This window comes from Mustelus asterias, chromosome 4 (assembly GCF_964213995.1).
Source record: "Mustelus asterias chromosome 4, sMusAst1.hap1.1, whole genome shotgun sequence".
Taxonomy (NCBI): Eukaryota; Metazoa; Chordata; class Chondrichthyes; order Carcharhiniformes; family Triakidae; genus Mustelus; species Mustelus asterias.
Genome location: NC_135804.1, coordinates 50,873,979 through 50,887,933, shown reverse-complemented (window position 1 = coordinate 50,887,933; position 13,955 = coordinate 50,873,979). Strand labels below are relative to the sequence as shown.

The 13,955-nt window shown below is 44.5% G+C and overlaps 1 protein-coding gene across 1 annotated transcript in view; it reads left to right on the top strand.

Moving 5' to 3' along the window:
• Positions 1 to 6,440, top strand: part of slc9a5 (solute carrier family 9 member A5) — a 248,476-nt gene extending 242,036 nt beyond the window's left edge. Inside the window, exon 16 of the mRNA XM_078211006.1 lies at positions 5,630 to 6,440. Within this exon, the coding sequence (XP_078067132.1) occupies positions 5,630 to 6,180 (551 nt within the window). The 3' untranslated portion in view covers positions 6,181 to 6,440. The remainder of the gene's footprint in view (positions 1 to 5,629) is intronic.
• The last annotated feature ends 7,515 nt before the right edge of the window (positions 6,441 to 13,955 follow it).

Here is a 13,955-nt window from a genome sequence, read left to right as displayed (position 1 = left end):
AAGTTTGGCCCTGTTCCTGACTGCCTCTGCCGGTACTCTTACTGTTCTGCCAAATCTGCAAGCCATGCTACTTTTACAATGGCTGCTTTCTGGAGTCAGCACTGACCTCCTGCTCATCCACTGCCTCCTTATATCTGGTGAGGTTCTGAGCCCTGTTGTTGCTGTGCATTTTTTTTAAGAATTAGAAATAAAATTGCATTTAGTTGCCTGTTAAACGGGCTTAATTACCTTCCCTATCCCGTTTCTGTATGTAGTTGTCCCACCATACTGTCCACCCTTTGGAATATCTGATTACAACTTTAAGAAAATCAGACTCCTCTTTCTTTATTATATTCTGACTCTTCATGCCTTCCAGCCTGCCGCCATAGGGCAAATCAAGTACATCTCACAAGATTATTGTTAGGCTATGTTTGAGTTGGTAGCCTTTTCAAAGCTGTTGGTCAGCTTTTGCTGGTTTTCTGGGATGGTGTGGATGCCGCGGGCCACAGAAGCTGCTCAGAGCTGACATTCCTGCTTTATTCTGGGATTTCAGCCTACACCTCTCAGTGAGAATTCTCGGTATTGTATTCAGTCAGAATTCCTATTTACAGCACTCAACCGTATGATCAGCTAAGAGCTACATCCAGGGCCACAGAATCACAGAATTGTTATGGTGCAGACAGAGGCCATTCAGCCCACCATGTCTACATGAGCTCTCCAAATGAGCAGCATGACTTAGTGCCATTCTCTTGTCTTTTCCTCATACCCCTGCACATTTTTTCTATTCAAGTAACCACCTAATGCCTTCATCAATGCCTCAATTGAACCTGCCTCCACCACACTTCCAGGCACTGCATTCAGACCCAAACCACTCACTCTGTCTCAAGCTTTTTCTCACATCACATTTGCTTCTTTTGCAAATCACTTTAAATCTGTGCCCTCTTGTTCTTGGTCCTTTTATGAGTGGGAACAGTTTCTACCTATCTACTCTATCCAACCTCAAGGTAATCTGGAGTAGTGGGTTTGGAAAGTAGTGGGAGATTGGCTGTGAATTGAGAAAGAAGGGTAGAGTTAGTTAGAGACGGTGGTAGGAGGAGAGGAGAGAGCCTCTTTCAACAGGATTAGAGTAACTGTTCACTAGCTTCTCGATGAAGTTGTGGTCTAATGCATACAAACAAACATAAATCTCATTTAATTGTTCTGCAATTTTATTCAGAGTTGCTCCATTCATTGTGAAATTTAAAAAAACATGTTTTGAACCTGAATACTCCATTATATATGTAAAAACACAACATTAGCCAGGGAGCATCTCTCCAAGAAATGTGCTCACCAATGGGAGTGTTGTGGGAGTGGTGGGGGTAGTTTATAGAAGAATGGTTACAGATTTCAATTTGCTATCCATGATGTAGGACAAAGCAGATGTTGTTAGTTGTATTCTCCCCGTCATTAAAACATTTCCTACCAGGGAACAAACTATGTGCTAGGTCTCCAAGAGGGCTGTTGATTGTACATTCCAGGTGGGAGGTATCAGTTTCAGTAATTTTACTTTTGTACCTACAATCAAAGGATATTAATTTTCCACTTTTCATTATCAGGATTTAATGTAAATGTTTTCAAGTGCTCATTTTCAAACAATGGCTGAAAATTTCCTGGAACAGGACATCTTGTCCAACTAATGGGGGCAAATCACATTTTCCTTCACCCTTCAACTTGAAAATATTTGCAAATTGCTGGAAGTGAGAGTGAATAACGGACAGCTCGGTCCTCCAGGACCTAAGGAAACAGCAGGACCAATGGTCCAATCTCTTTAACAAATGAGATTTAATCATTGAGGAAGAAAGAGAGGAACAACAAAGAGGGAAATAAGGTGAATTGCAACCAAATCAAGTACGGAAAGAGAAATAAAGGTCAAAATTCTCCAACCTCACCCGCAGCTGGGATTCTCCAGTCCCGCTGCAATGGGAGGAGTTTTGGCTGAGCACAAATTCTCGGTTTTCACTGGCAGCATGAAATCGGAGAATCCCAGTCAAAGAAAGAGAAAAGAAAAGTAAGAGCAAAAAAATTAAGTTTTAAAAATTTACAAGCAGCAGAAATGAAACTCCATAGTTCCAGGGTGCTCTTTCTGGGTGGGGCATGCCGAGTGGTATTCATCTTTGGCTGTGTTCATCCAGTGTAGGATATAGCCCTCCATGCTTTTGCATGAGGGAGTTCTGCCATATACTGACATGCTGCCAAGGTACATTGTCAGTCATGGCTGACCAGGAACCTCTCTTCTTAACATCTGTCAATGGTGTATGTAAAAGATTAACAGATAGACTGTCAACCTTCTTGGCTGCATCATGAACACTCCTTCGATGGCCAGCAAGATTTGGAGTGGAACTTGAACCCAGAGCTTAAAGGCTCCAAGATAGGGGCATTATCCACTGAGCCACAAGATTTGTATAGAGTGGCATATTGCAGGATCTTTAATCTTGTTGTTGAAAGTATCAGCCCTAATTTTCTGCAGCAAATTATGTGAAGAGTAAAAGGATGAGACGTGAAGGAATAGGGCCTATTAAAGGTGAAGGCGGGAAAATCTGTACGGAACCAGTAGAAATGGCAGAGGTGCTCAATGAGTATTTTGCCTCGGTTTTCACAGAGGAGAAGGACATGGGTGGATGTACTGTGGGCTTGCGGTGGACTGAAAAGATTGAGTATGTGGACTTTAACAAAGAGGTTGTGCTGGAATCTTTGAATGGCATCAAGATAGATAAGTCGCCGGGTCCGGATGGGATGTACCCCAGGTTACTGTGGGAGGCGAGGGAAGAGATTGCAGAGCCTCTGGCGATGATCTTTGCGTCGTCGATGGAGATGGGAGAGGTGCCGGAGGATTGGAGGATTGCGGATGTGGTTCCTATTTTCAAGAAGGGGAATAGGGATAGCCCAGGAAATTACCGACTGGTGAGTCTAACCTCAGTGGTTGGTAAGCTGATGGAGAAGATCCTGACGGACAAGATTTATGAGCATTTAGAGAGGTTTAGTATGCTCAAGAATACTCAGCATGGCTTTGTCAAAGGCAGATCGTGCCTTACGAGCCTGGTGGAGTTCTTCGAAAATGTGACTAAACACATTGACGAAGGGAAAGCGGTAGATGTGGTTTATATGGATTTTAGCAAGGCATTCGATAAGGTCCCCCATGCAAGGCTTCTCGAAAAAGTGAGAGGGCATGGGATCCAAGGGGCTGCTGCCCTGTGGGTCCAGAACTGGCTTGCCCAAAGGAGGCAGAGAGTGTATATAGATGGGTCTTTTTTCCAAATGGAGGTCGGTCACCAGTGGTGTGCCCCAGGGATCTGTTCTGGGACCCTTGCTGTTTGTCATTTTCATAAATGACCTGGATGAGGAAGTGGAGGGATGGGTTGGTAAGTTTGCCGATGACACAAAGGTTGGTGGGGTTGTGGATAGTCTGGAGGGATGTCAGAAGTTACAGAGGGACATAGATAGGATGCAAGACTGGGCGGAGAAGTGGCAGATGGACTTCAACCCAGATAAATGCGTAGTGGTCCATTTTGGCAGGTCGAATGGGATGAAGGAGTACAATATACAGGGAAAGACTCTTAGTACGGTAGAGGATCAGAAGGACCTTGGGGTCCTGATCCATAGGACTCTAAAATCGGCCCCGCAGGTGGAGGAGGTGGTTAAGAAGGCATATGGTGTGCTGGCCTTTATCAATCGAGGGATTGAGTTTAGGAGTCCGGGGATAATGATGCAGCTATATAAGACCCTCGTCAGACCCCACTTGGAGTACTGTGCTCAATTCTGGTCGCCTCATTACAGGAAGGATGTGGAAAAGATTGAAAGGGTGCAGAGGAGATTTACAAGGATGTTGCCTGGATTGAGTGGCATGCCTTATGAGGATAGGCTGAGAGAGCTCGGTCTTTTCTCCTTGGAGAGACGTAGGATGAGAGGAGACCTAATAGAGGTATATAAGATGTTGAGAGGCATAGATCGGGTGGACTCTCAGAGGCTTTTTCCCAGGGTGGAAATGGCTGCTACGAAAGGACACAGGTTTAAGGTGCTGGGGGGTAGGTACAGGGGGAATGTTAGGGGGAAGTTTTTCACACAGAGGGTGGTGGGCGAGTGGAATCGGCTGCCGTCAGTGGTGGTGAAGGCAAACTCAATAGGGTCTTTTAAGAGACTCCTGGATGAGTACATGGGACTTAATAGGATGGAGGGTTATAGGTAGGCCTAAAAGGTAGGGATATGTTCGGCACAACTTGTGGGCCGAAAGGCCTGTTTTGTGCTGTAGTTTTCTATGTTTCTATGTTTCTAAATTTGATTGATAATTAATGCGCAAATATAGTATGTGCTTCAAATTCACATTGAGTGCAAGTTGCTGTTCTTTTATCAGGGTAGTAGAGGAGTGGCCAAGTCAACCAATGACCAATGGCAACTTGCAACTCATGGGGTATCTTTCCCTTCCAACAAATTGATGGATGATCTACTCATAGTGACAATGTACACCTTAACCTCACTGGCAGAATTCTCCCATGCCACCCCCGCCAGTGAGTTCAATGGCGGATGGGAGGGAGGAGAATTTTGCAGGGGACCCAAAAATAAGTTTTGTACCAGCATGAATTTCCTGTGGAATCTTCCACTGGTGCCCACCTTAGCAGATCGGAAAAAAATCTGATGGCCAGCATGAAACTGACTTGTATCCCGCTAATGGGATGCAGATGAAAGCCTGACCAGAATCTTCCTCCCACGCCTGATTCCCTGCGACGCCAGCAGGAAAACATGCTGGTGCAGGTCACGTCCTGAACAATATGACATGCAGAAGTCGGATTTACCTGAAGAGTGCCTGGGGCTGCCTCCAGAGCTTAGGACAGAGGTCACCCGCGACCCTGGACCCTGGAACATCATAACAGTGGGCAAGCGGAGCATCTATCAGGTGGATTTTCCAGCTTCAGTGTCATCGAGGAGATCCACCTTCCAGCCTCAGAATGTTCCTGGTGATCCATCTTCTTTTTCAGGAGGTTCACCTTCTGCCTTCAATGGTGGTACAGTGCTGTTGGATGCCTTTTTAATATGGCACCCAGATATGATGGCAGGATGCACGCAATGAAGCCTGTTCCGTCAGGAAATACAGCACAAAACCGCTGGAGGCATTATTATTGATGTCGGGGCTGGAACATGTGGCATGGTTTCCTGTTGGTCGCCGCAGCAGGAAACAATCCCTGACACCACCCCTCCATGGGACTGAATCCCAGATGGGAGAATTCCACCCATTGTTATTTTGCCATTCAGGTAACTGATTGATTCTGAAATTTTCAGGTTACTTTGTTCCATTTTATTCACATTTTTTTAGATTTTCCAGTATTGGTAGCAACTTGAATATTTTATTATCTTTTTAATTCTGTAAAATAGTGTCGATCTTTCAAGAGTCTCTTACTTACTCAATCTTAATTAGCTCCAAATTGACTTTAACTCTGAAAACTATAACTTTCCATCTTATGCCTTCGTAACAAATCTTATGCTGCTTTTATTCTATGACAGTGTGTGTTTTAATATTTTACCAAATCTTTGGTGTATAAAAATATATTTCAGTTTAGAATAGCAATCAGCACCTTTTTCAATGCCTTAGCATATATTTTATTAACTGTTCCATCTGCAGGTAATTTTGAATATCCTCAAAGCCCCAGTGTTATTCCACCATCTCCGACTTGTGCAGAAAAAGAGCTTCCCTGGAAAGGCGACCAGGGTGATCTTCCAGCCTGCGTGTCTTCAGAAACCAACAAGATTGTGCCAATCGACTTGCAATATGCCTGGAAGCAAAGTACATCGTCACTGGAGAGCTTGGTCTCGCCACCTGTATCTGACGCAGTGTTTCAGCCAAAGACCTCGAACTTTATGCTGGAGGAATGCACAGTTTCAGCTGTCCTGCCAGTGCCACGACATCCCATCCATTTCCAGTTTCCTTGTACAGCTGGTGAAAGAAGCACTGATGAGGACACCATGGAGTCAGTTCAGCAGCAGGAGCTGCAGCCCCTTATGTCTGCTGAAAGTGACAGCAGACCAGTCCCATCTGCTGGGTTAGTGAGTACCAGGTGGCCAGCACCATTCCACAGACCTTCCTATGTTTCAGCTCTGAGATCTCTAGTTACCTCAACACAGTATAACATTAAGCAACCAGAGAAGTCTGGTAATATGCAGACAAATCTCTGATTTTATTTCCTATAACATACATGAATTAAGGTGGACCATAACTTTTTTAGTTTTGTAAAGCACTTAATTTTATGCTATGAAAATACTGGAGGATCTTAAGTATAATGCTTTTGGAAGATTGTAATTGATTATGTGTGGAAAAGAAATGTACACAATATTCTGCTTTACCTATGTGATCAAAGTTCCCAATATTTCGAAGTAAATGAAAATGTTTGATACGATCACTGCTAAAATTTGAACGTTGGGAATTCCTTGAATGCAGAATGGAGTTTGGCTCTTGTGCATCCCTTTTGTGAGTGGAAGGGGTAGAGATTATTGGATAACGGAAAGGTGGCAGCTGGGGTAAGCAAGAAATGCAGACTGACTAACTATAGAGCATCAATCCAGCCCCACTACCTGAGAATGAGTGACATGAAAAGACACTTTTTGAGGGAAACATCTATATAAAAATAGAAAAAAAATAAGGAGAATGTTGCAACAAAATGTTAAAAATGAACATTCTTCCTCTAATGTATTAGTCACAATGTTGTAATCGGCAATTTGCAGGGAGATAATGAGGATGTACTATAAAAAAAAGCCCTGCCTCATTTTAATGTTTGAGTACAATGGAAGATAGTCCCATACTAAACTCTATGGCTCAAAAGTTGATAACTCTTAAAGATGTGAGAATCACTATGTGCAATTATACCACACTTATTGGGCCCGATTTTACCATTTTCATTCTAAGTGCTGAATCTGGGATTAATTCAGAATTGACTTGGAAAACTGTTCTCCGGCGCCCCCATACGCACTTAGCCTGGAAAAAAAAATCGGGAGTCTGAATTGCGCTGTGGGCAGGGCTTATCACGCCCAAATGATCGGGGCTCTGAACTGCGCATGCGCAGTTAGAAAAAAATTTGAAAAAGCGCACCCGTGTCACATCACTCCCGGGCCGCTTTCTGCGGCCCGGGAGCAAAAAGCGGGAACGATGGCCCCCACAGACATCGCCCCCACAACATAACTGTCCCCCTTATCCACCCACTCCCCCCCGCTATCCAGACCGATTGCAGCCCCCTTCCCCCCCCACTGATCACCCGCACAGTGGCAGTGGTTCCCCCCTACCAGTGAGCGATCGGGCTCCCTCCGCCCCCCCCCCCCCCCCCCACCCCCCCTCCGAGAATGATTTGGCCTCCCTCCCCCGCCCACCACTGATCTGAGTCAGAGAGTCATTTGAAGCTCTGAACTTACCTCTTCAGAAGCTGGAGCGCCTGAAACAGACTTTTATTTAGCATATCCATTTCGGCCCGATTCCGGATTGGCGAACGTGGTGATAAAGGGGGAAATGCTGATAAAGTTGGGCGGGCAGTCCATTAATTCAATTTAAATGCATGCAAATACATTTAAATCGCTGTTGCGCCCATTGCGCCGAATCGGATCGCAGCCATTCCCAGGCCTTGGTAAAGTGGCCAACTGCGCGGATGCAGGTGCGGATCGCGTTAATGGCCTCACACCCGACTTTACCACGTTTTCGCGCCCGAAAATGGGCGCGACGCAATGGTAAAATCAGGCCCATTGTGTCTGATCCATGATTATATAAATGATTGTATTATACAGCCAGAGTTAAGCACATTGTTGATTAGCTGCACATCTGAGCAAGGGTTACAAAATCATGAGAGGCTGTCATGAGTTCAAATCAGTCTTCGCCTCTTAAAGAGGAGAAGCATTTTGACTGAATCAGGTGCTGGAAGTGATTTGAAAATGATTTTGACTTGGGAAAGACACAAGGATGAATAATTTAGCAGAGAGCAGGTTCCAAAATGTTCCAACACTGCACTTGGTGACCTTAGTACAAAAGATAAAGAGTGGAGGAGGTATCCTTTATCCACGGGACCTGGAGACCTCCTACGCAAACTCAGCAGAGGCAGTGAGATCAGGTAGCTGTGACAGATAATACCAGCAAACAAGCCCTGAAGATCTGGATGCAGTGCCAGAAGGAGATCTGTGATCACACACACAAGTGGTCAAGGCCACTGAATGTATCTTCAAATGCCACATCTCATCAACTGAACCAGTAGTTCTACATGTTGTTTAATGCAGCACATTCCTGTCATTCATCCACCAATAATCTCTATCAATACCAACTGACACTAAGAATTCATAACTTCACTTCAGACTCACATTCTTAGCACTGCTGCAAGCCTCTTCCATCTCATAGCTTGCACACACTGCCAGCTATTCGCTGACACAATTCCCTACCTCTTGTAGGACAAGATGGCAGTGACAGAACTGGCAGGAGTCTTATCCATGTACCTCCTTGGAGGAGGCTATGCTTGCCATCACTGGGGCGGCCATGACAAAAGCCATAACAAGGAACAGGGTGAAACCATTGAAGATGGCGGAAGGTCCTTTGCTTCTCAATCTTACCACCACCAACAGGAAATGTTTCTCCCTACTTATTCTGTCTGCACCTCTCATAAAGATTTTCAAAATTATCAAATCTCCTCTTAATCTTTTCTCCCCCAAAAAATCTTCTCCAATCTACTCACGTAACTGAAGCTACTCATTCCTGAGCCATTCTCATGAATCTTGTTTGCACTTTCTAATGTCTTCATATCCTTCCTAAAATGTGGTCCCAGAACTGGATGTAATACTCTTGTTGAAGCTGAACCAGTCTGTTATTAGGATCCAGACAGTGCTCTGGTCAGACTATATCTTGAACATTTCATTCCGTTCTGGTTACCAAGACAAAAGTAAGACCTTGGGACCCTGGAATTAGTTTAGGGAAGATCCACAAAACTAACATCTAACATCAAAGGAGTGAGTTATGACGAGAAACTGCAGATACCTACACTGTTTAGCAATGAACCAAGTCCAGCTTCTAGAAGTAATTAAGACAGTAAATGTCACAAAAGAGGCAGATTCAGATAATTATTTCAAACAAAACTATTAGAGTGCAAGTTTCAATCACTAAAAGATAAACTGAGGACTGGTGTCAAGAGATTCTCTATCACACAAACTGTGGCCAACGCATGAATAGTCCTTCAAATAGGGTAGTGGAAATAATTCCTCTTCTCACATCTCACTTGTCCTCATCCCACTATCTTTACTGATTTATAAGGCGTAGATGACGTAAGATGCACCTCTTGCCACCCCTCTCCTCTCAGTGGAAGCTCAGACTGCTCCAGGCTATGGAATCATTGGGCTGAATTTTCAGTGGTCAGTGAGGACAGGACCGGAATCGGGGTGGGTGAGACTCGCAGAATGGAATTCTCTGTTGGTCTCGGGCGGGATTTTGCGAACCTTGTCCAAGCGAGGTTGTAAAATCCTGACCGGTATTTCTCACCACCGGATGGCAAGCCAGTTTGTCAGAATTTTCTAGTTGGCAGTCAGGACCACTGAGTGCTGAGAGGATGCCTCCATCTTGAGTCACCCTTTCTTTCCTTTACCAGGTGCCACCCTCTTATTGATAGATGAAGTATCACCAGAAACAGTTTCTGGGTGTCTTTGACTGAAAGCAAGTCATCTAGGAACTTCCAATCATTTATTAATTATGTACAAGGATAGATAAAAATGAGGCTCCTTTCAGAAGCACCGCTCTAAGAGCTCTAGTGACACGCGATCTGAAATAATTATATATTTAGATTTCCAACTTCCCCCCTGCCAAAGTCACTATTACCATCCTCCAGTCACAAGGAGTGACGTTGATGGTTTGACCATGTTCTTGTTTTCTTTGGTGGAGGGCTAGGGTCACAGTCTTCCTGTGGAAGGGCCTGCGAATCATCTAGTAGGTGCCTTCTCAGTCATCCAAGTAGTCAACTCAGTCCTATAAAGGCCATATGCTGGTGGAAACTAGTGCAGTTCATTCCATCTAAGAATGTCATAGTCAGTGTGCACAAAATAAGAGCATGGATGAATGGGCTCACTCAAAACATGCCTGGACTGTTTCTGGTCTCAGGCCCAGACAGATTCCCCTGCAAGAACGCTGGTAAATCCTTTGCTTTGTGGCAACAGTTGTATGTTACAGTCTGGTCCGCATGGTAGTGTTCCTCTTTTTCCCACATCTTTTCTATCTCTGCCACCTTGATATATGGTCGAAGGGTATGTGGGAGATCCAGGAGCTGTGTGCATTATCTCCTACCCTTTAAGAATTCTGATGGAACCAGACCATTCTGTGGTGGCATAAACCTGGAACTTAGTAAGGGCAGATCCATGTTGTTATTTTTCTTCAACAAGGATTTGACAACACAGACCCCTCTTCACCCTTTCTGTTGGTCTTTTGTACCTGAGAAAGTTGGTGATGTGGACGAAGTGTCGATTCTAAGTGTCGAATTTGCATAAAAACTGGAGTAAATACCGCTGGTTTTCTCAGCGAGATTTTAAAAATGAATCTCCCTTACTCCGTGCCCTCGCATGAATCTCGCGAAAAATCTGTTGGTGAGACCTATTCCTGCTGGAGAGGCCGGCAGCATAGCACTGAGCGGCCCACTGTGCATGCCCCAATCTGTCAGCACCGAGATCGGCACATGTGCAGTAGCCCTACACAGTTAGCCTGCTGATCGCTGACCACCCCCAGTTCCGACACCCGCCGGGACCCCCCACCCATTGGCACCCCATAGAGGCCCTGCCCCAATAGGCCTCACGCCTTTGATGCTGCTTGAAGCCCAGTGGGCAATGCCAAGGTGCCCCCTTGGACATTGCCACTTTGCCCCTTGGGCAGTGCCAGGAGGCCAGGCTAGCACTGCCAAGCTGACCATGCCCAGGGGGCACCCCCCACTTATCCCCGACGTCCTTGGGGGCCTCGATGGCCCCCCTTCACTCCAGCGGGGTCAGGCCACCAGTTCCCTGCAAGTGGGGAACTATTATAAACCCTGCTGGAGTGAAACACTCCTGGCGGGGCAGAGACTCTAGCAGGCCTGGAGATTCAGTCCCGGGCCCGCTAATTACATGCAAATTCTATTTTAAATAATTTATACAGCTCGGCACCAATTGCTGGCACGGAGCTGACGGAAATCCAGCTGCCGAAGATTTGTGGAGGCCATGGCGCCCAGCGGGGAGCCCACTAAGCATCCTCCACTTGAGTCTCCAGGCCCGCTTCAGCAATGCAGTGAGCAGGGAGAATCACCCCCATAATTCTCACTGAATCAATCATTTGCAAACTGTGGGGCAAAAACTTCCCCTGAACATGGCAATAACCACCACTGAGGATGGTCCGTGTAACCATTTGACCTTGATCCACCAAAAATAATAATTGCTGACAGTAAGAAAGGCATCACAACCCCAAAATAAAAATCCAACCCAGTGTTTCAGCACCACAATGCTGGTCTGTCCCATTTTGTGTGTCAGCATGGCTTTCATTGTAAAAATATGCCCATCTGTGCATAGGTAGTGAGCTGTGTAGGCAGAGAATAGACCTGTCGCCCAGTAGCTACCCTTTGGTTTTTCGCAGTGGCTCAAATGCAACAGGCACAGCGGTTACCATAGAATGAAGGCATTATGACTGCTGGTTGTATATTAGTATTGACCGACACAATGCTGCCTATTGTCGCATACCGGCTAGGTATTGAATTGGTAATACATCTCAGAGTTGGCTTGTGACAAAGCAAACATGTGCAGTCAAAAAGGAATCTGCACCATGAGCAAGCCTGCAATCCTCATGAAGCCACATGCTGACTCCATCTGCTTCTCTCCAACGAAAGATAATTAAATAGATTTAGCTCTTGGAGTACAGGGTCCCATGATCTCCCCAACATAACAACAAACTGGGAGATGATGAAAATAACTCCCGTTTCAGCCTGGAGGGAACCAGATGTATAAAGGCCCCTGTTCATAGTCACCATGACAGTCCTCACCCCACTCTGAGATTGCAGTTCTGGCTGCAGCAAGTGGCAGATTTTTCAGTGAGGATGTTCTTACTGAAGTGCTCATGCCTATCACACTGAGGTTCAAGTAGGTGAATTTCTCTCTGCACACACTGGGTGGATATGACCTCCTGTACAGAGCCCTTCTCCTTCCTTTCTCTGCACTTGTCCTACTCCAGATTGCCTCTGTTCATTCTCTATCAAGCTACATCCAAAGGGAATGCTGACCACACACATGCCTAGGAACAAGTTGTTTGTGCGGAATCCTTGAAGGCAGGAAACGTTTCCACATATGCCACACTGCACCCTGTAGATTTTAGCAACTTTAAACAACTCTGGAAACCACCAAGCCCTGCTACAATTGCAGCAAAATCCAATAGGAATCAAGCAGCAAACGACCTGAAATCAGTTGATAATCCTTTTAAATATCACTGCATGGGTGGAGATGCAGGGAAGCTTCTCTCGCTGAATACATATTGCATGTTGTAGTTGTGCTGCCACCACTTTCAATGAAGCTGCTTAGGCAGAATGAAAGGTGGGGGTGCGAAAAAAATAATTGTGAACAACAAGTCTAATTCAAATTTACATTTGAAAGATGTTGATGTCCGCAAATCTGACGAGTTCACACACTATTATCTTATTTCTAATACTACCATACTTCTTCATTGTGTTGCGCCTCAAGTAACCGGGACTCCAAATTGTTAGAATTAAAGGGAATTGTGTTGTGTACATTTCTCCATTTGTGTTATTGTGAACAATTAGTTTTCTTTTCTTGACAACTTTTCCTTTTATAAGTGAGCTGTGACCCTTTAAAAACTTACTGGATCTTGTTCTCCAACAACAGTGACAGAACAGACTCTTGGAGCAATCCTTTCTTGCGTCAGTAACCTAATCAAACCAGAGGGAGGTTCCCCCATTGTGAAATGCTGCACAGTCTCATCACCCCATTCCAATCCCTACGCTACTGGCGGGTATGTGCATGCCGCCCCCAATTTAGCTGTGATCGCAAAATTAGCGTTTTAGATATATATACACGTAAAACATTTTGATGAATTGCATTTTTGTACCAAGTATGGTGTATTAAGATAATTTTATTTATTTTAATATTAAAAGGTCATTGCATAATGATACCGTTTAAACTCAGGGTGGACAATTGTAAGTAGAATTATAAAAGCAACAATTGTACATCATTTCAGACTACTGATTTAACATTGAATCGATATAAATTTCTTTCAATAGGAGGAGAAGGTGGCATAGTGGTACGGTCATTGAACTAGTAATCCAGAGGCCCAGTCTATTGCTCTGGGGACATTGGTTCAAATCTCACTATTGCAGCTGGTGGAATTTAAATTCAGTTAATGCATCTGGATTAAGAAGCTAGTCTTAACCATGACAACTATCACAGATTGTTGTAAAAACTCATCTGCTTCAATAATGTTCTTTAGGGAAGGAAATCTGCCATCCTTACTGGTCTGGTCTACATGTGATTCCAGACCCACAATGGTTGACTTTAACTGCTCTCTGAAATGATTGAATCAGCCACTCAGTTCAAGAGCAACTAGGGATGGACAATAAATGCTGGCCTTTCCAGCTATACCCACATTCCATAAAAGAATAAAGAAAAAATTATGTTCCGTACTTAATATCTCAACTCAGCTGGAGTGATTATAATATTTTAATTATATACTCTGTATAATGGAGCAGGAGATTGAATGAAGCTTTATGTTACTACTGTAATATGATGTGCAAAACATACGTGGTAGGCAAAGTATTTCTTAAATTAAATGTGAATATGGTTTGCTCCTTCTCACATCTCAAAGTAATGTGCCTCCTGGAAGTGAACATGTTTGAAACAAGATAAACCTGATTACTTTGTAATTTACCAATTTCTTGACATGAAGTTTTCGTTCAATATTGCCGCAAGATTAGGATTTGAAA